The sequence below is a fragment of the Macaca thibetana genome, chromosome 2, assembly GCF_024542745.1.
Source record: "Macaca thibetana thibetana isolate TM-01 chromosome 2, ASM2454274v1, whole genome shotgun sequence".
Lineage (NCBI taxonomy): Eukaryota > Metazoa > Chordata > Mammalia > Primates > Cercopithecidae > Macaca > Macaca thibetana.
Genome location: NC_065579.1, coordinates 102,640,417 through 102,667,256, shown reverse-complemented (window position 1 = coordinate 102,667,256; position 26,840 = coordinate 102,640,417). Strand labels below are relative to the sequence as shown.

At 42.0% G+C, this 26,840-nt stretch overlaps 2 protein-coding genes across 2 annotated transcripts in view; both read right to left on the bottom strand.

The window, feature by feature from the left end:
- The window catches only part of TREX1 (three prime repair exonuclease 1), a 94,079-nt gene extending 76,850 nt beyond the window's left edge, over positions 1 to 17,229 (bottom strand). Inside the window, exon 1 of the mRNA XM_050780881.1 lies at positions 17,226 to 17,229. The gene's annotated coding sequence lies outside the window, so the exon portion shown is untranslated. The remainder of the gene's footprint in view (positions 1 to 17,225) is intronic.
- Positions 1,138 to 22,605, bottom strand: FBXW12 (F-box and WD repeat domain containing 12). Its single transcript, XM_050781389.1, is given in 10 exon segments — positions 1,138 to 1,385; positions 15,121 to 15,298; positions 15,958 to 16,090; positions 16,201 to 16,359; positions 17,252 to 17,371; positions 17,373 to 17,462; positions 19,989 to 20,107; positions 21,655 to 21,812; positions 22,016 to 22,053; positions 22,502 to 22,605. Coding segments are annotated over 10 exon segments (1,182 nt in total). The 5' UTR covers positions 22,592 to 22,605; the 3' UTR covers positions 1,138 to 1,288.
- Between the last annotated feature and the right edge of the window lie 4,235 nt (positions 22,606 to 26,840).

The following is a 26,840-nucleotide window of genomic DNA, read 5'->3' as shown; positions in this document are numbered from 1 at the left end:
CACACTTGGTCTAACACACACACAAAATCCCCACCCTATCTGACACCGACACACTCAACATCCAATATTAAGTACAGTTTCTATTTTATTTTTATCCAGAGAATATTCTTCAGTCTTGAAGGACTCAGCTGTTTACGTGGGCTTTGGTGGGGGTCATGGGGCAGCACCCGCAGGTGTAAATCTGGGTGGGGGTTTTCGGTCTTTGTGGCCTTCATGAGATTGATTCCTGACTACTTTGCTGTGAATTGCACAACTCACACAGTATTAATAGCTTCACACACAGCTTGGGAAGCACATAGGCATCGAAGACGCTTGCTTCAGTAATGTCCCTGACTGCTGTGGCCTCCACTATGTTTTGAATGACGAATTTCTTTTTTTTTTTTTTTTTTTTTTTTTTTTTTTGAGACAGAGTCTCGCTGTGTTGCCCAGGCTGGAGTGCAGTGACGCGATCTCGGCTTACTGCAAGCTCTGCCTCCTGGGTTCATGCCATTCTCCTGCCTCAGCCTCCTGAGTAGCTGGGACTACAGGTGCCCGTCACCATGCCCGGCTAATTTTTTGTATTTTTAGTAGAGATGGGGTTTCACCATGTTAGCCAAGATGGTCTCGGTCTCCTGACCTCATGATCCACCCACCTCGGCCTCCCAAAGTGCTGGGATTATAGGAGTAAGCCACCGCGCCCGGCCTTGTTTGTAGTTTTGAACAATGCTGAGGTGCTATACATGCTTTGCTCTGGGCCACCATGTTTCTGGAAAATGAAAGCCCAACAGCAATTCAATTTTACCCACCTTTTAACCTAAGTTATCTGGGAATTGCAGATCCTTGTGGGATCCTACTTATTCCTGTTTCCTTTGGCAAGTGACATTCTTTGTACATGATTCTACACATTTCTCTCCCTCTGTCTTATCTTCTACCTTGGTCTCCACTGCCCATGTATTACCTTATAGAATTTGTTATCTCTTACAATCAAGAAAATGGTTTAACTAGATCTCTTCAGCCATGTCATATGACCACTTCCATTGTTCTTTAATTTTCATTTTCTTCTAAGGGTCTCACTCTGTTGCCCAGGCTGGAGTGCAATGGCACAATCACAGCTCATTGCAGCCTCAAACTCCTGGGCTCAAAGGATCCTCCCACCTCAGCCTCCCAAGTAGCAGGGACTACAGCCATGTGCCACCACTTCAAGCCACAACATCTAAATTTCACTAAAATAATCATTCTGGGCTTGCAAACGAATTCTCTTTACTACATTGCAGAAGATGATGCAAGGTCAATTTTGTTAGTTTCCATATTACATGTTCAAAGAATACATCACCAGCATGCTGTATTCACTTACTGTCACCGTAAGTACTATGCTTGCATTATCACACATCACACTGGAGATGCAGCTGTCAATGGAAAAATAAGATCATCAGTGAACAAAAGAAAAAGTAGGTATATCCATTGTTAATACTGAATTGGAACTTGACTAAGATATCAATATTCTTTCCAGGGAAAGTTACACTGATTATTATTTGCAGGAATAGCAATCTCAACCTGCTCTCAAATATTATTGCCAGAATTGTCAGTATCTGATTTGACAGATTATCTGGTTTAATGATGATTGGAGAGGTTTTTTTTTTTTTTTTTTTTTTTTTTTTAAATACAGGGCCTCGCTGTGCTGCCCAGGCTGGAGTGCAGTGGCACCATGTCAGTTCACTGCAACCTCCATCTCCTGGGTTCAAATGATCCTTCCAACTCAGTCTCCCAAGTAGTTGTGACTACAGGCACACGCCACCATGCCCAGCTAATTTTTAAAAATATTATCTTGTAGGCCAGGCATGGTGGCTTATGCCTGTAATCCCAGCACTTTGGGAGGCCGAGGTGGGTGGATCATGAGGTCAGGAGATCAAGACCATTCTGGTTAACACGGTGAAACCCCGTCTCTACTTAAACTACAAAAAATTAGCCAGCGTGGTGGTGCATGCCTGTAGTCCCAGCTACTTGGGAGGCTAAGGCAGGAGAATTGCTTGAACCCGGGAGGTGGAGGTTGTGGTGAGCCGAGATCACGCTACTGCACTCTGGCCTGGGCGACACAGTGAGATTCCATCTCAAAAAAAAATGTATATAATATATATATTTTATATTATATATATAAAATTATATATATATTAGATGTATATGTATATATATTTTTTCTTGTAGAGATGGGGTCTCAGCATGTTGCCCAGGCTGGTCTCAAACTCCTGCACCCAAGCGATCTGCCTGCCTTAGCCTTCCAAAGTGCTGGGATTATAGGCATGAGCCATTGTGCCCAGCCCTAGATTTTTATTTTAAAATAGAATTCTGTTCCCTTTTGAGTATACCTGTTCTACTCCAATAGAATATCATAAGAGATGCCATGCTTCCCTCCCCACTGTGTGATGAGGGAATGGTGGGAGCATAGCTCTGTTGTCGATTCTTATTCTGCATTAATGAAGTGACAGTTTTACCCCTCTCCACCAGGAGCCCAGAAACTGTAGGGTTAGTACCCTGTTGACCACTCCTGCCTTGCACTAACTCAAGTAAAGGTGACACTTCTCCCCCTCCCCACCAGGCCCTGAAGACACAGAGATGGAATCCTGTCGACTATCTCCCCGAGTGCACTGACGTGAGTAGAAATGGTACCCCAGACCAGGTGTGGTGGCTGACTTCTGTAATCCCAGCACTTTGGGAGGCCAAAGTGGGTGGATTACCTCAGGTCAGGAGTTCTAGACCAGCCTGACCAACATGGCGAAACCCCATCTCTACTAAAAATACAAAAATTAGCTGAGCACAGTGGTGCATGCCTGTAGTCCCAGCTACTTGGGAGGCTGAGGCAGAAGAATTGCTTGAAACCAGGAGGTGGAGGTTGCAGTGAGCCGAGATCATGCCACTGGCACTCTAGCCTGGGCAAAAGAGTGAGACTTTGTCTCAAAAAAAAAAAAAAAAAAATGGTACCCCTTCCTCTGCCCACAAAGCACTGCAGAGATAATAGCTGAAAACATCCCCAAATTCATAGACCTATAGATTCAAAAAGTTAATCAAACCCAAACAGGTTAAACCCAAAGAATTTCATACCAGACATATCCTAATCAAATTTCTGAGAATTAAAAACAAAGGAAATAACCTGTACTCAACCAGAGCAAAATGACACATTATCTAGAGAGATACAAAGATTTGAATGACAATGAATTTCTCATCAGACATCATGGAAGCCAGAAGGAAGAGGCAAAACATTTTTCAAATGCTAAAAGAAGTTAATACGCCAATTAAAACAGAGTATCCCTGGTCAGCAGCAGAATGTTATAAACAAACAACAAATAAAGCATACAGAGTGTAGAAGGACCCCAAATAGCCAAAGCCATCTTGAGCAAACCTCATTACCACATTTGCTGGAGGCATCACATTACCAGATTTTAAAATACATCACAAAACTATAGTAATCAAAACATCATGGTTGTGGTGTTTTTGTTTTGTTTTTGTTTCTTTGTTTTTTGAGACTGAGTCTTGCTCTGTCACCCAGGCAGGAGTGCAGTGGCATGATCTCGGCTCACTGCAAGCTCTGCCTCCTGGGTTCACGCCATTCTCCCACCTCAGCCTCCCAAGTAGCTGGGACTACAGGTGCCCGCCACCACGCCCAGCTAATTTTTTTTGTATTTTTAGTAGAGACAGGGTTTCACCATGTTAGCCAGGATGGTCTTGATCTCCTGACCTCGTGATCCGCCCGCCTCGGCCTCCCAAAGTGCTGGGATTACAGGCGTGAGCCACCACGCCTGGCCGGTTCTTGTGTTTTCATCCCCAGAGACAAACTGTAAACAAACAAAAATCCAGCGTGGTACTGACATACATACAGATACATTGTCCAGTGGAATGGGATAGAAGGCCAGAAATAAACCCTCACATTTAAGGTCAATTGATTTTTGTTTTAAACAAAAGTACCAAGAACAGTCAATGGAGAAAGGACAGTCTCTTCAATACATGGTATTGGCAATGAAAAAGGAAAACTACAGACTAATATCCCTGATGAACACAGACGTGAAAATCCTCTAGAAAACAGTAGCAAACTGAATCCAACAGCAAATCAAAAAGCTAATTCACCATGATCAAGTAGTCTTCATTCCCGGGAGCAAGGTTGGTTCAACACATGCAAGTCAATAAACATGATTCCCCACATAAACAGAATTAAAAACAAAAAACCATATGATCATCTCGATAGACACAGAAAAAGCTTTCAATAAAATGCAGTATCCCTTTGTGACAAAAACCCTCAAGAAACTAGGCATTGAAGGAGCATACCTTGAAATAAGAGCCATCAATGACAAATCCACAGGCAATGTCATAATGAATGGGCAAAAACTGGAAATATTCCCTTTGAGAACTGGAACAAGACAAGGATGCCTACTCTCACCACTCCTAGTAAACATAGTAGTGACTAGTAGTGATAGTAGTGATAGCTCTAGCTAGGAAGCCCTAGCTAGAGCAGTCAGCCAAGAGAAAGAAAGAAAGGGCATCCAAATAGAAAAAGAGGAAGTAAAACTATCTCTTTGTGGACAATATGACAATATGATTGATTTTGTGTGTGTGTGTGTGTCTGTGTGTGTGTGTCTGTGTGTATAGATATATATAATATGTATTTTTTTTTTTTTTTTTTTTTTTTTTTTTTTGAGACGGAGTCTGGCTCTGTCGCCCGGGCTGGAGTGCAGTGGCCGGATCTCAGCTCACTGCAAGCTCCGCCCCCTGGGTTTACGCCATTCTCCTGCCTCAGCCTCCCGAGTAGCTGGGACTACAGGCGCCCGCCGCCTCGCCCGGCTAGTTTTTTTTTGTATTTTTTAGTAGAGACGGGGTTTCACCGTGTTCGCCAGGATGGTCTCGATCTCCTGACCTAGTGATCCGCCCGTCTCGGCCTCCCAAAGTGCTGGGATTACAGGCTTGAGCCACCGCGCCCGGCCTTATAATATGTATTTTTTAAATCTCCCCAGAGAGGGTCTTATTGTGTCACTCGGTCTGGAGTGCAGTGGCACAATCATGGCCCATTGCAGCCTCAACCTCTGGGCTCAAGTGATCTTCACACCTCAGCTTCTTGTGTAGCTGGGACCACCAGTGCACACCACCATGCCTGGCTAATTTTTTTTTTTGTAGAGACAGGGTCTCTGTATGTTGCCAAGGCTTGTCTTGAACTCCGGGGCTCAAGTGATCATCTTGCCTCAGCCTCCCAAAGTGCTGGGAATACATGCATGAGCCACTATGCTCCATGACAATATGATTCTATACAAAGAAAACCCTAAAGACTCTGCCAAAATGCTCTGGGAACTGAAACCAACTTCAATAAGTTTTCAAGATACAAAAATCAATGTACAAAAATCAGTATTTCCATATACTGATACTGTTTAAGCTGAGAGCCAAATCAAGAATGAAACCTCATTTACAACAGCACCCCACAAAATAAATTACCTAGGAATACATCTACCCAAGGAGGTAAAAGATCTCTATAAGGAGAACTACGAAACACTACTAGAAGCAATCATAGGCCAGATGTGGTGGCTCACGCCTGTAATCCCAGCACTTTGGGAGGCTGAGGCAGGCGGATCACTTGAGGTCAGGAGTTTGAGACCAGCCTGGCCAACATGGCCAAACCCTATCTCTACTAAAAATACAAGAATTGGCCAGGTGTGGTGGCACGTGCCTCTGGTCCCAGCTACTTGGGAGGCTGACGCAGCGGGATCTCTTGAACCCGGGAGGTGGAGGTTGTAATGAGCCGAGATTGCACCACTGCACTACAGCCTGGGCAACAGAATAAGACTCTGTCTCAAAAAAAAAAAAAAAAAAAAAAAGTAAATCCTAGGTGACATAAAAAAAAAATGCAAAAACATTTCATGCTCATGGAGAAGAAGCAGTATCATTAAAATGGCCACAATCAACAGATTCAGTGTTATTCCTATCAAACTACCAATGTCATTTTTCACAGAACTAGAAAAAAACTATTCTAAAATTTATATGGTATCAGGAAAGATCCTGATTCCATGTTGAATAGCCAAAGCAATCTGGAGGAAAAAGAAGAAAGCCAGAGACATCAGTTTTCTGACTTCAAACTATACTATAATGCTATAATAACCAAATTAACATGGTATTGGCACAAAAACAGAATAAAGATTCAAGGAACAGAATAGAGAACCCAGAAATGAAGCCATACACCCACAGCCAACTGATCATCAACAAAAGTTGACAAAAAAACAATGGAGTAAAGACTCTCTATTCAATAAATGGTGCTGGGATAACTGACTAGCCAAATGTAGAAGAGTGAAACTGGACCCCTACCTTTCACCATACACAAAAATTAATTCAAGATGGATTAAAGGTTTAGATGTAAGACCCCAAACTATAGGAGTCCTAGAAGAAAACCTAAGGAAACACTATTCTAGACAACAGTGTTGGCTTCGGGAAAGAATTTATGACTCAGTCCTCAAAAGCAATTGCAATGAAAACAAAAATTGATAAGTGGGACCTAATTAAACAAAAGAGCTTCTGCACAGGCTGTACACGGTGGCTCACACCTGTAATCGCAACACTTCGGGAGGCTGAGGCAGACAGATCACTTGAGGTCAGGAGCTTGAGACCAGCCTGGCCAACATGGTGAAACCCTGTCTCTACTAAAAATACAATTAGTTAGGTGTGGTGGCGCATGCCTGTAATCCCAGCTACTCAGGAGGCTGAGGCAGGAGAATCACTTGAACCCAGGAGACGGAGGTTGCAGTGAGCCCAGAGCCCAGATTGTGCCACTGCACTCCAGCCTACGTGACAGAGTGAGACTCCATCTAAAAAACAAAACAAAACAAAAAAGGTTTTGCACAGTAAAAGAAACTATCAACAGAGTAAACAGATAACCTATAGAATGGTAGAAAATATTCACAAATCGAGCATCTGACAAAGGTCTAATATTCAGAACCTCTAAGGAACTTAAACAAGTCAAGTAAAAAACAAACCCATTAAAAAATGGGCAAACATGGACAGCTCAATGCAGCCTTGAACTCCTGGGCTCAAGCAATCCCCCAACCTTGGCCTCTCAGAGTGGTGGGATTACAGGCGTGAGCCACCATGCCTGATGATCTCACTTATACATGGAATCTAAATAAGTTAGACTCGGCCGGGCGCGGTGGCTCAAGCCTGTAATCCCAGCACTTTGGGAGGCCGAGACGGGCGGATCACGAGGTCAGGAGGTCGAGACCATCCTGGCTAACCCGGTGAAACCCCATCTCTACTAAAAAGTACAAAAAACCAGCCGGGCGGCCTGTAGTCCCAGCTACTCGGGAGGCTGAGGCAGGAGAATGGCGTAAACCCGGGAGGCGGAGCTTGTAGTGAGCTGAGATCCGGCCACTGCACTCCAGCCTGGGCGACAGAGCGAGACTCCGTCTCAAAAAAAAAAAAAAAAAAAAAAAAAAAAAGTTAGACTCATAGATGTAAAAGATAAAATGGTGTTTACCAGAGGCTAGGCAGGGTCAGAGCAGAGGGTTAGACAGGGAACAGGGAGGTGTTGGTCAAAGGGTACAAAGTTTCAGTTCGTCAAGAGGAATAAATTCTGGTGAGCATGGTGGCTATAGTTAATAATAACATATTGTATGTTTCAGAATAGCTCAAAGAAATTTTAAATGTTTTCACCACAAATAAATGATAAATATTTGAAGGGATGGATAATTAGCCCAATTTGATCATTTCAGTGTATACATGCGAGAAAACATCATATTGTACCCCATAAATATATACAAGTATTCTTTGTCCATTAAACTTTTGTATTTAAACTTAAAGGACAGATTAGCATAATGGATAAAAAGCGTGACCCAACCAGATTCTATCTACAAGAAACTCACTTCAAATATAATGATATAAGTAGGTTGGAAGTAAAAGAATGAAAAACAATATAACATGCAAATATTAACCAAAATAAAGCAGGAGTAGTTAAATTAGTATTCGATAAAGTAGACTTCAGGGCAAAGAAGATTATCAGGGACAAGGAGAGACATTACACAAAAACAAAAGGGCCAATTAACCTAGAAGATATATTAATCCAAAATGTGTATGCAGCAAGTTACAGAACTGCAAAATACATGAAAACTAATAGAACAAAGAGGAAAAATAATCCATAATAGGAAATTCAACAGTCTCTCAATTGATAGAATCACTATACTGAAAATCAGAAAGGATAGAAAAGAACTAAAGAAGATCAACCAAGGTGATCTAATTGTCATTTATAAAACATTGTGCCCAACAGGAGAAGAATACACATTCTTTTCAAGCTCACATGGAAACATCGAACATTCACCAAGATAGAGCATATCCTGGGTCACAAAACAAATTTTAACAAATATAAAAGAATGAAGAAAATATGGAGGATGCTCTCTGGCCATAACAGCTTTAAATTAGAAAATCATGATCAAAAAGATCACAATAAAATCTCCAATCTTAGAAATTAAACATATTTTAGAATAGTCCATGACTCAAAGAGGAAAAGGGAAATAAATATATGGAACTCAATGAAAATAAAAATAAAAATATGAGGATTGCAGCTAAAACAGTGTTTAATGGAGAATTTAGAACACCAAATGCTTATATTTCAAAAAGAGGTCAGAAATCAATGATCTAAGCATCCACCTTAAGAAACTAGAAAAGGTCAGGCACAGTGACTTATGCCTGAAATTCCAGAACTTTGGGAGGCTGAGATAGGCAGATTGCTTGAGCCCAGGAATTCAAGAGCAGCCTGGGCAAACTGGCAAAACCCCATCTCCACCCAAAAAAAAAAAAAAAAAAAAAAAAAAATTAATTAATTAATTAAAAAATAGCCTAGTATGTAGGTGCACCCCTGTAATCCAAGCTACTCTGGGAGGTTGAGGTGGGAGGATCACTTGAGCCCAGAAGGCAGAGGTTGCAGTGAGCTGACATAACACCCCATTGCACTCCAGCCTGACAGGTTCAGGTCGTGTCTAAAAACAAACAAACTAGAAAAAATAGCAAAATAAAAGTAACCAGAAGCAAGAAAATAAAATTTAAGAGCTGACATAGACAAATCCAGAACAGCAAAATAGAGGTTAAAAAAATAAAATAAAATAAAAAGAGACCAAAAGCTGTTTCTTTGAAAAAATAATTAAAATTAATAAGCCTCTAGTAAGGTTGACCAAAAAACAAAACCAAAACAAAAAACACAGAAATGGCACAAATTACCAATATTATAAATTAAGGAGTTCATATTACAAATTTTTTTTTTTTTTTTTTTTTTTTTTTTTTTTGAGATGGTGTCTCGCTGTCGCCCAGGCTGGAGTGCAATGGCCAGATCTCAGCTCACTACAAGCTCCGCCTCCCGGGTTCACGCCATTCTCCTGACTCAGCCTCCCGAGTAGCTGGGACTACAGGTGCCCGCCACCTCGCCCGGCTAGTTTTTTGTATTTTTTTTTTAGTAGAGACGGGGTTTCACCATGTTAGCCAGGATGGTCTCTATCTCCTGACCTCGTGATCTGCCCGTCTCGGCCTTCCAAAGTGCTGGGATTACAGGCTTGAGCCACTGCGCCCGGCCTCATATTACAAATTTTACAGGCATTAAGAGGATTAAAAGAAACAAATCTACACACATTTCACAAGTTAGATAAAATGACTGATTGCTGGAAATTCAAACTATAAAAACTCACCCATCATAAAATAGATAATCTGAGTTGTACTATAACTATTAAGGAATGTATAGTTAAAAGCTTTTCAAAAAAGTCATCTCCAGGCCCAGATTATTCTACTGAAGTTTACTAAACATTTAAGGGAGAAATAACACCCTGAGGCAGGAGAATCACTTGAACCCAGGAGGTGGAGGTTACAGTGAGCCAAGATCGTGCCATCACACTCCAGCCTGGGGGACAAGAGCAAGACTTCATTTCAAAAAGAAAAAGAAAGGAAAAAAAAACTACAAACCAATATCCTTCAGAAACACAGAAGCCAACAATCATTAAACTCAATTCAGCAATATGTAAAAAGAGTAATAAAAAATGAGTAAGTGGGGTTTAGTCTAGGAATGCAAGGCTGATTTAATGTTCAGAAATTCCATATATCCAATAAAATAAATGAAGAAAATCCACTTACAACAGCACCCAAAATTGAAATACTTGAGTAAATTGAACCAAGGAGGTAAAAGATGTGTATACTGAAAACTATAAAACACTGATAAAAGAAACAGAAGACATAAATAAATGGAAAGCTATCCCATGTTCATAGATTGGAAGAATTAATATTGTTAAAATGTCCATATTCCCCAAGATGATCTACAGATTCAATGGAATTCCTATCAAAATTTCAATGACCTTTTCCACAGAAATAGAAAAAGCAATCCTAAAATGAATATGGAACCACAGAAGACCCCAAATACTCAAAGCAATCTTGAGAAGGAATAAAGCTGGAGGCATCATATTATCTGATTTCAAAACATATTATAAAGCTACAGTTATCAAAACAGCATATTGGCATAAAATCAGGCACATTGACCAACAGCTCAGAATAAATGATCCCAGAAATAAACCTGCACATTTATAGTCAATTGTTTTTCAACAAAGGTGCCAGGAACACATGATGGAGAAAGGACAAGCTCTTCAATAAATGGCATTGGGAAAACTGGATATTCACATGAAAAGAAAATAAGTTTGGGCTTTTTCTCACATCACATACAAAACTCAAAATAGATTAAAGACTTAAATATAAAACCTGAACTACAAGAAGAAAGTTCTGGGGAAAAGCTCTGTGACATTGATCTGGGCAATGATTTTTCGGATATGACCCCAAATGCACAGACAACAAAAGCAAAAATAGGTAAATGGGATTGCATCAACCTAAAAAGTTTCTGCACAGGAAAGAAAACAGATCAAAAAGACAACCTATGGAATGGGAGAAAATATTTGCAAATTATACATATAAGGGTTAATATCCAAAATATATAAGAACTCGGCTGGGCGCAGTGGCTCAAGCCTGTAATCCCAGCACTTTGGGAGGCCGAGACGGGTGGATCATGAGGTCAGGAGGTCGAGAGCATCCTGGCTAACACGGTGAAACCCCGTCTCTACTAAAAAAAATACAAAAAACTAGCCAGGCGAGGTGGCGGGCGCCTGTAGTCCCAGCTACTCGGGAGGCTGAGGCAGGAGAATGGCGTAAACCCGGGAGGCGGAGCTTGCAGTGAGCTGAGATCCGGCCACTGCACTCCAGCCTGGGCGACAGAGTGAGACTCTGTCTCAAAAAAAAAAACAAAAAAACAAAAAAACAAAAAACCAAAAAACCAAAATATATAAGAACTCAATAGCAAGAAAACCACCATATTAAAATGGGCAAAGGTTCTTCATTGCCAACAAAATGGCCAACAAATACGTGAAAAAATGCTCAACATTATGAATTATCAGGGAAATGCAAATTAAAAATGCAATGAGATACCACCTCATTAGAGGTGTTAGAATGGTTATGGTCAAAAAGACGAAAGATAAACAAGTGTTGGTGAGGATATGAAGAAAAGGGAACCCATGTATGTTGTAGGTGGGAATGTAAATTAGTACAGCCTTATGGAAAACAACATGAAAGTTCCTCGAAACACTAAAAATAGGATTATCATATGATACAGCAATCCCACTTCTGGGTATACATCAAAAGGAATTGAAATCGGTATGTTGAAGAAACGTTTGTACTCTCATTACTCCCATGTTCACTTCAGCACTATTCACAATAACCAAGATATGGAATCAACCTAAGTGTACATCAATGGATGAATGGATAAAGAAAATGTGGTATATGTATACATACATATATACACACACACACACACACACACACACACACAATGGAACACCATTTAGCCTTAGAAAAGGGAATCTTGTCATGTGCAACAGCATGGATGAATCTGGAGTTCATTATGTTCAGTGAACTAAGCCAAGCACAGAAAGACAAATACTGCATCATCTCACTTATGTGTGACAACTTAAAAAAAAAAAATCGAACTCACAGAAGCAGAGAGTGGAATGGTGGTTAACAGAGGCTGGGAGAGAGGGGGAATGAGGAGATGTTGGTCAAAGGGCCCAGCGTTTCCGTTAGGCAGGAGGAATAAGTTTCAGAGATCTGTGGCATGGTGACTGTAGTTCATAATAGTGTATCATATTGACAAATTTGCTGAGAGTAGATTTTAAGTATTTTTTTACCACAAAAATACTGTATGAAGTGATTGATATATTAGCTTGATATAATCATTCTATAATATATACATCTATGAAATCACATTGTACCCATAAATATGTAATTGTTATTTGTTAATTAAAAACTAATAAGATACTCTGTCCTGACCACTAACAAAAAAAGAAAATCAATATAATTCACCTTACTAAGAATCTAAAAAAGAAAAATTATATGCTCATATCAATTTATGCAGAAAATGCCTTTGAGAAAATTCAACATCTATTCATGATAGTAAAAACCTCTCAGCCATCTAGGACTAGAAGAGAATGTTTTCAACCCAGTAAGGGGCATCTACAAAAACATACAGTGAATATAATAATAATAATGGTGAAAGACCAAACACTTTTCATCCAATGCAAGGATGTTGGCTCTCTACTCCAGTGCCACACAGGAGGTTATAGCCAGTGCAAAAAGGGAAGAACAACAAGGCATACATTTGAAAAGAAAGAAAGAAAGCTGTTTGACAAATGACATGATTGTCTACATAGAGAAAGCACAAAGTCTCTACCAATCTATGAATAAAAGCTTTTAGAATAAATGAGTTTAGCAAGGTTGTGGGATACAAAATCAGTATACAAAAGTCAGTCATATTTCTATATACTAGTAATGAAAAATGGAAATTGAAATAAGACAGTACTCTTTATAATAGCATCAAAACAATGAAATATTTAGGTATAAGTTTTACAAATATGTGCAAAATCTTTGTCCTAAAAACTACAAAAACACTGATAAAATAAATTAAAGATGGCCTAAAACAGTAAGAGACATTCAGGTTCAAGTATTGAAAGAGCCAAAATAGTAAAGATGCCAATTGCCCCTAATTAATCTCTAGATCTACAAATTCCAATATAAATCTCAGCAGAATTTTTGTAAAAATTTACAAACCAATTCTAAAATTCACTTGGAAAACAAGGGAACCAGAATAGTCTGAATAATTCTGCAAAAGAACAAATTAGTGGACTCATATTATCTGATTGCAAAGTCTCTATAAAGTTACATTTTCAACATAGTGTGTTATTTGATAAGATACATATATAGATGATTGGAACAAAAGAGAAAGTCTCAAAATTAACCCATGTAAATATGGTTGATTTTGGACAAAGGTACACAGGCAATTCAATGGAGAAAAAAGAGTTTTTTCAACAAATGGTGCTGAATCATTAAACATTCATATGCAAAAAAAATACACCTTGATCTTTATCTTTCCCTTATAAGATTTAACTCAAAATACATCAGAGACCTAAATGTAAAACCCCAAACTGTAAAACTTTTAGAGGAAATCTTAGAACATCTCTGTGATCTTGGGTTAGGCAAAGATTTCGTAGGTACAATGCCCCAAGCCCAGTCATTTTAGAAGAAAAATTGTACTTCACAGTTAACACTTGCTCTTTGAAAGACACCGTGAAGAGAGTAGAAAGACGAAGCAGAGTGGGAGAAAGTATTTGCAAACCCTTATCTGATAAAAGACGTGTATTCCAAATATATAAAGGACTATCAACACTCAATATTAAGAAACTCAATATTAACAACCCAATTAAAAAATGGTCAAAAGATTTGAAAAAATGTGTCAAAGAAGATATGTGGATGGCAAATAAATTGCTCAATGTCACTGGGAAAAGGCACAATAAATATCACAATGAGGTATCACTATACATCCATTCAAATGTAAGACAGAAAACAAATCCCGGGAAAGTATTTGAAGTTATTGAAAGGAAATAAGTATTTATGATTGGTGTAGGCTAAAATTTATTAGATACAGAGAGCAAAAACCATGAAAGTCTGCTAAGCACGATCACAGATATTCAAAGTATTTTTGCCTCAAAACACTGGAAAATAATTATCTGAACGTAGACATTTTCCTATTCTTGTAAAAAAGTTAATAACAGCAGCATGATACTTCCTAGTGTGGACATACGACGGTAATTTAAACAATCTCTTATGTTTGGGCACTTAGGGAGTTTCCAGCTCTTGACTATCACAACTGCTGTAACAAACAGCCAATGTACTTGAATGATTGGAGGTATAGCTTCACAGTAAATTCTTTTTAGTGGTGTTGGCAGTGCAAAGGATATATGTATTTTCTTAGATGTCGCCAAAAAAGCACTATAAGCAGTATAATGACTAGCAATAATCTGGAAGAAAATGTCTGCAAAGACTTAGGAGTCAAGACTTCTACGTGTATTACGTAAAATCTCAAGAAAAACAATTTAAAGGCAAGCAAACCAGGGGCAAAAATCAACAAAATGGAGGGAAAGGCAGCTCACTGAAGCAGCCACCAAGTGGCTAATGAACTCACAAAAGGCACAACTTAGCAAGAAAACACAGGGTATTGAGGACATAATCTATCCACTGCTCGTGGGAATATAGATTGAGAGCCACTTTGGGAAGACTTTTAACATCTATTGCAAGTGCCGGGACTTCAAGAACTAGTGATTCTCTTTTCAGGCATGAGTTTATTGATATCTATCCTCAAAGAATCTTAAAAAAAAAAAAAATCCCTGTTCTCCCTTCATTCATCTTGATGTAGAAATTAGAAGTTTTTGGCCGGGTACGGTGGCTCACGCCGTAATCCCAGCACTTTGGGAGGTCGAGGCAGGCGGATCACGAGGTAGGAGATTGAGATGTCAGGAGATCGAGATCATCCTGGCCAACATGGTGAAATCCCTTCTCTACTAAAAATACAAAAATTAGCCAGGTGTGGTGGCACCATGCCTTTAATCCCAGCTAGTTGGGAGGCTGAGGCAGGAGAATTGCTAGAACCCGGGAGTCGGAGGTTGCAGTGAGCTGAGATCACGCCACTGCACTCCAGCCTGGTGACAAAGGGAGATTCGTCTCAAAAAAAAAAAAAAAAAAAGTGTTCAGGGAATGTTTAGGTCACAAAACAGAGCTTACTCATCTGTTGTGGGATCATGCCATATGTTTTCCAGGCGATAGCAGCTCCTGAGGTATGGATGGCGGCCTCCTTCTTCCCACATGTACACGTGCACAGAGTTCTTGGACGTGGTGAGCACATAGCGAGGATCCTTCCAAGGATAGCCAGAGTGAGTGGCCAAGGAGTCAAAGTCAGATCAAAAAGCAGTGGAGGAGAATCATACATACCACCCAGAAGTTGAGGTTGGCTAAGCAGATTTTCCCTTCTTGGGGAACAAGTCAAGGACTGTGTGGCTTTTACTACCTGCCTTCTGAACTCCTCCCTCTTTGGTGCCCAGTCCACTAGTGCCCCCCTACAAAAGGCCTGCTCAAAGGCCAAAGCCTTCCTCAGAGTGATATTCAGAGGCTGTTGCATATTCAGTTACTTTTGGACTTCTCTATACTTTCCAGCCAACATAGATAAAAGTAAAGAAGGCAAAAGAGAACAAGGTCAAAGATATTTGTTTTTTAAACAAATTTTTTTTTCTTTTAAGAGGTAGGGTCTCGCCATGTTGCCCAGGTGGGAGTGCAGTGGCTATTCACAGGAGCAATCCCACTACTGATCAGCATGAGAGTTTAGACCTGTTCTGTTTCTGACCTGGGCCAGTTGACCCCTCCTTAGGCAACCTGGTGGTCCCCTGCTTCCAGGAGGTAAACGTATTGATGCCAGACTTAGTGTGGACACCCTATCAGCATAGTACTCTATGGCCTGGAACTCCTGGGCTCAAGCGATCCTCCCGCTTCAGCCTTCTGAGTAGGTGGGACTATAGGTGCACGCCACCATGCCCAGCAATCCCTATTTCTTGATACCTGTCTCACCCTCCTCCATTTCTTTGGCAAATTCGGGCTTCATGAATGAGTTTTCGTTAACATTTGCCACATCAACTGGATGTTGTTGCTTCAAAGAACATTGTTTCCTGATCATCACAATGGATTCCCCTTGTGATATGGTCTGAGAGAGGGAGCAGTGTGCCTGGTCCTCACTGAGCTCTGCAGTTTCTCTGCATGCTTCCTAACTTGACATTCCCATCCTGAAGTTCAAATACACAGAACAGCACCTACCTGTGGCAAGGTACGACGATATGTCCCACATGCAAATATCCATTTCTTGTCAGGAGAGCAGTGTAGAAATACAATACCATATTGAGATGCAGTAACTTCAGAAACATCCCTTAACCCAGGCAGTGTAAATGTGTAGATGTTACCTGCAGCATCACCAACCTGAAACCAAAACATCCCCACCACATCAATAGGAAGATATGTGAAATCCTAAAGTACAGAGGAGGCAGCACTGTCAGCTGCAAGATATGCCACCGTTTCTTCAATCACATAATGGAGATCAAAACCTCTGACCAGTCTAGCTTGAGACACTGTTGGGATAATCCCATGGAATAAAACTTTCCAAGCCCCAAAGCATTCTTCTCAAGGACAGTTATTCATTAGCACATCAACACTATGCTTTTTCTCAATGTCACCCAAAGCCATCTCTCTCCCTCGACTATCCCCAACCAAGTTCATGGACTGGGCAATAACACACACTGGAAAGAGGCACATATAAAGTAATTCAGAAAGTTTTTGGCTTTTTGTTTTTAGAAGAATGGCTGGGGAAATGTACTTGAGGCAAGTCAAGGGCCAAGATAGCATGGAGGTTTGTATAACATTCATTGATATATTGTGATTGACTCACAGGGTATGTGGAAGGGATGACTACAAGAGAAATAGGCTGGGTGTGGTGGCTTATACCTGTAATCCCAGCACTTGGGAGGCTGAGGTGGGCAGATCATGAGGTCAGGAGTTCAAGACCAGCCTGGTCAGCATGGTGAAACCCTGTTTCTACTAAAAATACAAAAAATTAGCCAGGCATGGTGGCGTGTGCCTGTAGTCCCAGCTACTCAGGAGGCTGAGGCAGGAGAATTGCTTGAACCCAGCAGGCAGAGGTTGCAGTGAGCAAAGATCACACCACCGCACTCGAGCCTGGGCAACAGAGTGAGACTCCATCTCAAAAAAAAAAAAAAAAAAAAAAATAGGGATAGGACAGTAATGTGACACGGATGCCTGACAAAACAGCAGGCATTTGATTTTTTGGTCCCCTCTAAATTCAGGGCTCACTTACCGTCAGGAATGGGCCATCCTTTGTGAGATAGGCTTCCATGCCATAACAGGACTCTGGCATGCGGAGAATGGCCAGAGCATCCCTGTCCTGACAGTTCCACACTTTGATAGTTTTTTTTCTGATCCATAGTGATGGCAAGATGCATCTGAGGAAGGGTTACCAGATTTAAGAAATAGAACTCCTGGACTGGGCTTGACCAGATCATGGTGCCCTAGAGAACAAGAGTAATACAATCTATGTTCAAGGAACTCTTACATCTACTGTGCTTTCATTCTGTCCATGTTTATTTGGAAGTCTCTTCCAAATCAGATCTTCTTGCTTCTGGCAAAAGATATGAAAATTCTCCACATCTCAATATTTTGGAGGAGTGAACACAAAAACAGGAACTACACACTATGCTCAGAGACAAGAACTTGGTACATAACAGGTGCAAAGAATGATCAGACTTCCTGAGTTCAAATCACTTCTGCCTCCTACTAACAGTACAGCTTCAGCAAGTTGCTTTCTATCATGCCTTCTAATGAGGCTGTCATTACGTTTCACAACTCATGAAACATACTTAGAATTTTGCCTAGGACACAGTAGGAACCCAGAACGCATTAACTATCATTAAAATTGTTATTCATTCATCAACCTTGTACATTACATATAAGATAGAATAGTTCTTTCTAGATGATTCTTTAGCCTTTAAAAAAATTGTGAAGTATATCATACAAGAAAAGAGCACGAAGTTTAATAAATTATCACAAGTGAATGCTAATGTACCACTTCTAAGCCCTCCCAAAATCCCCTTTGCATGTGCTCTATTTCACAACTCCCCTATGGCTCCCCACACTCAAATGTAATCACTATTTTGATTCCTCACACTATAACAAGTTGCCTATGCAGTAATATCTATGGCCACATAACCAAGCATCCGAAAATTTAGTGGCTTGAAACAGGCTTTTGCTAACTCAGTTTCTTTTGATCAGAAATTCAGGGGCAGCTTGACTGGGTAGTTCTGGCTGTAGGTCTCTTGAGGGTGAAGTCAAGTTTCACTTCCAAGATGGCTTCTCATATAGCTGTGTAAGTTGATGTTGGCTACTGGCAGGGGTCCTCAGTCCCTCACCACACAGATCTTCTCTGGAGGGCTGCTTGAGAGCTCTCATAACACTGTGACTGGATTTCTAAGAGCTAATGACCCATGAGTGAAGAATTGTCTTCTGTGACATAGCTTCAGAAATTATACATCATAATTTCCACAATATTCTATTGGTTCCACAGGTCAGCCCTATTCACTGCGGCAGTGGACTACACAAGATTGATCGTGATTATTGTTGGGCAAAGATATTTGGGCCATCTCAAGAGACTGGCAGCCGTAGCCTGCCCCATAGCCCCCAGTGATTCACTTTCCCCTACATGAAAATATATCCACCATCTCCCAATGCTCTCAAATGTCTCATACCATGATAGTATCATTGCAGAATCTAGGATCTCATTGTTTCTAGGTCCAGGTATAGATGAAGCGCTGTAGATTCAGTTTATCTTGATGTGAAAATCTTTGAACTAAATATACAAGTTATCTGTCCCTCACCATCCCCAAAGTACAAGTGTGGGGTAAGCACAGGATAACAGTCGCTGTCATTCAGAAAAGGTGAAAATGGAAAAATAGGAATCACTGCTACAAGAAATTTTGAAATCCAATAGAAAACATGCTGGCAATTTGTTGATTAGGACGCAAGGCCCAAGAAAGATTTTTGATGACTCTTGGTTCTACTCTCTAGTTTCTTGATTCTGTCTGAGTCATCCTTTACTTTCTATATATGATGGCCCAATTTTTCAGCCAAATTGTTTTGGTAGTCTGCTTCCTGCCAAAGTTCTGAAATCCAAAAAGCCTCTTTTCCTTTTGTGTGTTTTGGCCCCTTTAAATCCAAGCTGGCAGTGTTTCTGCCAATGTAATTCTCTTTAACAAAAACTTTGTGGGTCTAAGAACCTCACCGCAGTTTATACAATTAGACAAAAGCCACACTCAATTTTGAGATAAATCGTTTGTGCGCCTTGGAGATCATCTGAGCTAGAGACTACTTTCTGAAAAAACCAATATAACAAATGCCAATTATTGACAAAGAGGCAATAGAACAGGTAATAAACATGCACAAAGCCCAAACATTATTTCACAAATGCACTCCATGTTATTGATAGAAAATAAGACCTTACACAAATTTATAGATAGAAACACAAATTAAAAAGTAAATTCTCAGCCAAGCGCAGTGGCTCACGCTTGTAATCAAAGCACTTTGGGAGGCCGAGGTAGGCGGATCACGAGGTCAGGAGATTGAGACCATCCTGGCTAACATGGTGAAACCCCATCTCTACAAAAATACAAAAAAATTAGCTGGGCGTGGTGATGGGCACGTGTAGTCCCAGCTACTTGGGAGGCTGAGGCAGGAGAATGGCGTGAACCCGGGAGGCGGAGCTTGCAGTGAGCCGAGATTGCACCATTGCACTCCAGCCTGGGCAACAGAGTGAGACTCCATCTCAAAAAACAAACAACAAACAAACAAAAACAACAACAAAAGTGAATTCTATGTGTGTCTATGGTCCAAATGAAAAGGTCACAAATTACATGATAGAAAACCTGATTTGACACTTTGTTTTTGTTACCACTTCCGAGTATTTTCCTCTCAGCACTTCCGTTTCACATACAGAACAGGATGGATGCAATGCAGTACTTTTGCTACATATTGGCCAGACTCACCTCTTGCACATCCCAGGCGCAAAGCTCTTGCTTTGGAGATACACCACAAATGATTGATTTCTCCTGTTCATCCATTGTCAGGCTATTTCCTGAGAGATAAGCCAACTCCATGTCATATGCTAGAAGGAAACACAGAAGACTTGGCCACCAGATAGTTAAGGGATGATCCAAACCAAAAGAAGATAATTTAAAATATTTCTGTACCCTCTTAGGAAGGTTTGGGTAACAATATGGAGAAGATAGAAATTGGGCTCCAGAGTCATCCAAACACAGGTTCCCATGGCAGACTGGCCGTTTGGGAGATGTTGGCCAGCTTGCTTTTCCTTTTAATCCTCAGTTTCCAAAGATATAAAAGGCATATTAAAATATCTCCATCAGAGAAGTTTTCTGAGTTTTAAAAGCGTTATCAAGTCCAGGCACAGTGGTTCACGCCTGTAATCAGAGCATTTTGGGAAGCTGAGGTGGGCGGATCACTTGAGGCCAGGAGTTCGAGACTGGTCTGGCCAACATGTTGAAACCCTGTCTCTACTAAAAATACAAAAATTAGCATGGTGGCAGGTACCTGTAACCCCAGCTACTTGGGAGGCTGAGGCATGAGAATTGCCTGAACCCAGGAGGCGGAGGTTGCAGTAAGCCAAGATCACGCCACTGCACTCCAGCCTGGGTGACAAAATGAGACTCTGTCTTAAAAAAAAAAAAAAAAAAAGTTATCAGGATTAGGTCAGGTACAATGGCTGATGCCTGGGAGGCCAAGGTTGGAGGATCGCTTGAGCTCAGGAGTTCAAGACCTGCCTGGGTAACAAAGTAAGACCTAATCTGTACCAAAAAATTAAAAAATTATGGCTGGGCATGGTGGCTTATGCCTGGAATCCCAGCAATTTGGGAGGCCAAGGCAGGTGGATCACTTGAGGTCAGGAGTTCAAGACCAGCCTGGCTAATATGGTGAAAACCTATCTGTACTAAAAATACAAAAATTAGCTAGGCATAGTGGTAAATGCCTGTAATCCCAGCTACTCAGGAGGCTAAGGCAGGAGAATCACTCGAACCCAGGAGACAGAGGCTGCAGTGAGCTGAGATCGTGTCATTGCCCTCCAGCCTAGATGACAGAGCAAGACTCAACCTCAAAAAAAAAAAAAAAAAAAAGTTAGCTGGTTGTGGTGGGGCACCCCTGTAGTCCCAGTTACACAGGAGGCTGAGGCAGGAGGATCTCTTGAGCCCAGGAGGTTGAGGCTTTATCTCTATAAAAAATTTTTAAAATTAGCCTGGGTGACAGGGCCAGACCCTGTCTCTAAATAAATGCATACGTAGGCTCTACTGCTACAGCCTCAACCTCCTGGGCTCAAGAGATCCTCCTGTTTTTTAAAGTTTCCCATTAAGTTTTTATTTTGATCCTGGGAGGGATGAGAAGCCTTAGGAAAAAGGGAGTAACAGGACCTGATTTTATGTTGTGAAAAAAATCACTCTAGTTTGTTCATTCAGCACAGATGGCGGGGACAAGAGGAAGCAGGGAGACATCGCATGGTATCACGGCAAACCAGTCTGGTTCAATTTTAATTCCTTTTCCCTTCACTGAATGAGAACACACAACTGCACACAGCAAAAATCAAATAGAGTGGACCTCTGAAAACAAGTTTCTCATGTTCCTCTAGGGCACCTGTCCCCATACCAATGTTCTTCGTGACTTTGTAGATAAAGTTATGCGGCTGTGCCAATGCCAACCGAAGCTCCTTCCTTCTTTGATGCAGGAAAAATTTCTTCCATGTGTGTGTGCCCAGGTGTTGATTGGTGAAGTTGCTGCAGTCCCATCTCTGCAGAGATAGCGACCTGGAAACAGAGTCACAGTCCCATCAGGCTGTTCTCAGTCAGTTCACCTCCTCAGAGCTCTGGTTATATCACAACCCCCTACTCACACTAACTTTCTGTGTATATCTCACAACACAGCCACACACAGGCCTCGGTACACAGCACGGGTGCGCAGTCAGATGATCTCCTCTCCCCTTCCCTCCTTACCCTTTCCCTTTCCTTACCTCCACAGGAAATCGCTCTCTGCAATCCTATTCCAATGCTATGGGAGAAAGGAAGAGACAAGCAGGCAATCAGGTACATCAGAGAGCAGGGGCAATCCTCTGCTATTATTTGTTCTGGGAGCTGGGCCGGCACAGGTTAATCCGCTGGGATTCCAGCTCTCAAAGCACTCCCCAGTGCGGGGAGATAAGGAAATGGTAACAACAGAGACCTGTCACTGCTCATACAAGCGCTGGGTATTCCCATGAGTTCACAGGAAGACGTTCTGATTTCCTAGGGCTTGAAATGGGAGCCTCAAGGACTGTTTAGTCAGCACAACTCTTGGATGTCAGCTTGTCCTTTCCGTTTAACAGAATATGAGGCCTTCAGAGTGAAGGACGCTAACCCCCAAAGCCTCAATGTAGCCCTCTGCTATTCTGCAAAGTGGTGCTCAAACTGGTCGAGAGAAGCAGCTGGCATGGGGGCAGTGGGAGGTGGAAGGCCTTTACCTTGTTCACCTGGGAAGCCTGCAGCAAGCCGAACAGGTCCAGGAAAGAGAAGATTTGCTTCAAAGCTAAGTCAGGCAATTGGATCTCCATTTCACACAGCCTGAACCCACATCCACTTTCCTTTCTCCTCTCTGGGCCGCTCTGAATTTAAAGGCTTTGCCAAAGTCTGCAGCACTTGTAAAGATTTTCACCCCTGCCCATCTGTGTGCAGTAGAAACAAGCTGCAGGTGTGCAGACTCCCGGGCTGACCTCCACCCCGGCCTCTCCCCTGGGGCCTCATCCACACAGCTGGCGGCATCCCTACCTAAACCCACGTGTTTGTGCTGTTCATTGTTTACAGGAGCTCAGCAACACCTGTGCACTGTGAGCTGGAGGTGCAGAACCTGGGGCAGCCCCAGCTGCAGATGAAGTTGTCAGGACCCTCTAGGAAATGTCATCGAATGCACTCACTTTGATCAGATCCCAGTGTCTCTATGACTCTATTTAAGTTCCAAACTCCTGGACTTGGAGTCAGCTTGCCCCGTGTCTGTGCCTATCATAGGATCTTGAATCTGGTGAGTGGGGCTCATCTCTCAGCGCCAGCACGGCCTCAGGGTTTCTACCTTCTCACATTTAACTTTGCAGTGGAGGAGAAAGAACGTGCCAAGGCAGCTTCTCCACAGAGGTCCGCGCAAAGGGAGCAGGCCTTGCCGGGGATGGCTCTCCCAGCCGGTGGCTTTCCCTGGGATGTGACGCTTTCCCACAGTTACAGATCTCCCAAGAACCTGACAACTCATTCTGGGATTGTCTAAAGACCGTGTCATAGCCTGAGTGTTTGTGTCCTCTCAAAATTCCTATGTTGACATTCTAACCCTCAGTGTGATTGGAGGTGGGGGGCCTTTGGGAGGTAAGTGGGTCACAGGCAGTGAGTCCTTATGATGGGACCAGTGCCCTAATAAAAGGGACCCCAGAACACTCTCTAGCCCTGTTTATGTCATATGAGGACATGAGAAGGTGTCAGCTGCAACCTGGAAGAAGGCCCACACCAGAACCTGACCATGCCAACAGGTGAATCTTGGACTTCTCACCTCCAAAATTTTGAGAAATAAATTTGTTGTTTGTAAGCCACCCAGTCTATGGTACTTCGCTGCAGGATAAGACGGGGGTCCCTCTGTGAGGCTCAGCGGCCAATCCTTCTTAAAACTGCTGCCTCCAGGCAGACACACGGGAGTGGTTGTTGGGAGGCCCATTTATGACACAGTAGTAAGAGAGAGGAAAATTACAAATTGATATGGTGAGGAATTAAAAAGGAAAAGCAAAGATCAAGAAGCACCTAAAGGGGCATGGGGAAAGGCGAGACAAGGGATGTGTGGAGAGAAGTGAGAGAAATACAAGGGGAAAAGATTTGTATTTCATTAAAAGGAAATAATGCAGAGAGCCAGGGCCGTGGAAGGACACAGGAGGAGAGAAAGCTTGGAACAGACTCGACTGTAGAGGAACAGAATTAATGCAAAGATATAGAGGTCTGAGAAATAAAACACTTTAAAATATGACAAGGGAAGAGAAGAAACAGTAAAATAAAGGATATTTTAAAAGTATTAAAACACAAATATTATAAAACATACAGATAGGAAATATAAGTTTAAGTGAACTGTGAGACAAGACAGAGGAGGAATAAAATGGAAAAGAAGACAGATGAGAAAGAAGGCAAATGTAAGGAAACTGAAGCAAATTGCCGAATGGTGAATGAATGAATTTGAAATAGAGGAACGGGGGCCAGGTGTGGTGGCTCACGCCTGTAATCCCAGCACTTTGGGAGGCCGAGGCGGGTGGATCACCAGGTCAGGAGCTTGGCCAACATAGTGAAACCCTGTCTCTACTAAAAATACAAAAAATTAGCTGAGCATGGTGGCAGGCGCCTGTAATCCCAGCTACTTGGGAGGCTGAGGCAGGAGAATTGCTTGAAGCTGGGAGGTGGAGGTTGCAGTGAGCTGAGATCGTGCCACTGCACTCCAGCCTAGGCGACAGTGCGAGACTCCATCTCAAAAAAAAAAAAAAAAAAAAAAATAGAGAAACGGGAAGGTGTGTTGGGGGGTGGTGGGGTGGGGTGCTACCAGAAAAGGGCAGAGAAAGACACATTGCAACAATAAAGACAAATCTAAATGTCACAGGAGTTAAGAGATGTAAAATTTTAGAGAAGTGAAATGGTAACTCCGTAATAGTCTAAGCACAAGATAAGATGTAGGTGAGAGAATGGTCCGGACATTGTCTGGGAGAATGTAGATTAAAGCAGGCAGCTGGGGAAACCTGAGAAGAAGGATTGATAAGGAGTCGGGCAGCCTGAGAGTAGGACAGAGAGGGAGGGACGGCACAGCACAGGAAGTAAAGAGGGCATAGCAGGGGAGAAGTAACAGCAAACCTTTCATGGTGCCTTCTGCAGGCGAGGCACCTGTCTAAACAATTTACATGGGCTCATCTGTTTAATCCTCACAACGACTAGACGAGGTAAGTCCTATTACTGGCCACCTTGCAAGGCGCTCCGTGTTCTCTTAGATTCTGAATTTGTCTGGCATCCATTCGTCACAGGGCCAGTTGTAGTCTCTCTATATTTTTAATTTTCTGTATTCTTGATGCTCTGGCATTTGTGATCTTGCTAAATGGGGAGAGACTCCCCATCCCAACCCTAGCCAGATAGCAAAGGGGAGTGCCCTTTAAGCAAACGAACCAAGCTAGAGCCCACACCCCCAATCATCTCCTTTACCAAAGTCTCACACAGCAAGTTAATATTCCTCCTGCCCTAAATCAACCTAGGGCCAGGTACCAGACAACTAGGGACAGCCCCTATGCCTCAAAGCCAGCCAGAACCATTTAAACTAGCCCATTCTAAAAGGCTCACCCTATTCTGCCCTCTGCCTTTCTTACAGAAAACACAATAAAGGCTCAAGCCTATGCTGCCCCGCCCCTTCTGCCTCCTGACTGCCCTTGGTGCTCTCCATGTGGCCCTGCATGGGGAACCAGGCCTCTTGTTTATAGGGATCCGTGAATATAAACTTCTTCCTTTGTGACAATCATTGCTGTGTCTGCACGCTTCGCCACACCTGATTAAAACCAATCCCAGGCACCAGTTTTAGAACACATAGGTGGGGGCCAACACATACAGAAGTTAGGTGACGTGCCCACAGTGACACCCCTGGGAAGTGGCACCGGGTTTGAACCCCAGCAGTCAGCCCCAGAGCCAGTGCTCTTAGCTGTTATGTTCTAATGGCTCAAAGAGAAGAGGGAATTGGGAAAACTTGGAATGATTAGGAGAAGAATGAAAGTGGATATATTTTTAGCCTTGAGTTTAAAATGCTAAACAACTGAACAAAACATGGTCCAGTAGTCCCAGCCACTCAGGAGGCTGAAGCATGAGAACTGCTTGAGCCCAGGAGGTGGAGGCTGCTGTGAGCCATGATCATGCCACTGCACTCCAGCCTGGCAACAGAATTAGACCCTGTCTCAAAAAAAGAAAAAAAAAAAAAAAAAGATACAAAATGTGTTCAAAGAAATGAAGTAAAGAGAATGCTGACTAAACAGGAAAGAACACAGAAGATACATTTTTTAAAGATGGTGACAAAGGGAAACACCAAAGAGAGGAAACATGAGAGAGATTTTTAAGAGAAATAAGGAAGGACCACATAAGTCAGCCGGTTGTCCCTGGCTCAGCCTGGGGAACTCAACTGTCCCCAGTGCAAGCAGGGCGTGACTGACTTCTGTCTGGCTCCAGAGGTATGGGGCTCAGGTGGGCAATCTCAACCCACATTGGGGTACAATTATTGCGTCACATCCACTGGCCCTGATACATTCCCTGATGGGAGTCACTGGAGAGAGTGCAAAAGGGTAACAAATTATGCTTCCACTACAAAGTAGCTTTGGGACAAATTTATGGTTCCATTTATACAGAGAAGCAAAATGAGAGACTTGGTACCCTGACTCTTCCAGAGGCACGTTTTGTGTTCATGGGAACCTCAAGGATGTAAGAAGCCAGGGACGGGGACTGAGCGCTGTAAGCTGTATAGTGACTCTGCAGAGCCTATCAGTTAATTTGTAAATGTGAGACATCGAACTTTGTGAAATATGAGGAAACTTTTAAAAATCATGATTGGGAACTCATGTGAAATTTAAAATGTAAAATTTACAGTTAAATGCTATCAAGTAGATCCTAAATTGGTATTTTAAATTTGCTCACAATTATTTAAGTAAATATTCATGCACATGGATAATGATGGAGGAGAATATATTAAAATGAATATATTCCTGCTATGGGTTCATGATTCTGTTTATCTAAAACTTCCTTTTAATATTTTATTTTTGAACTGGA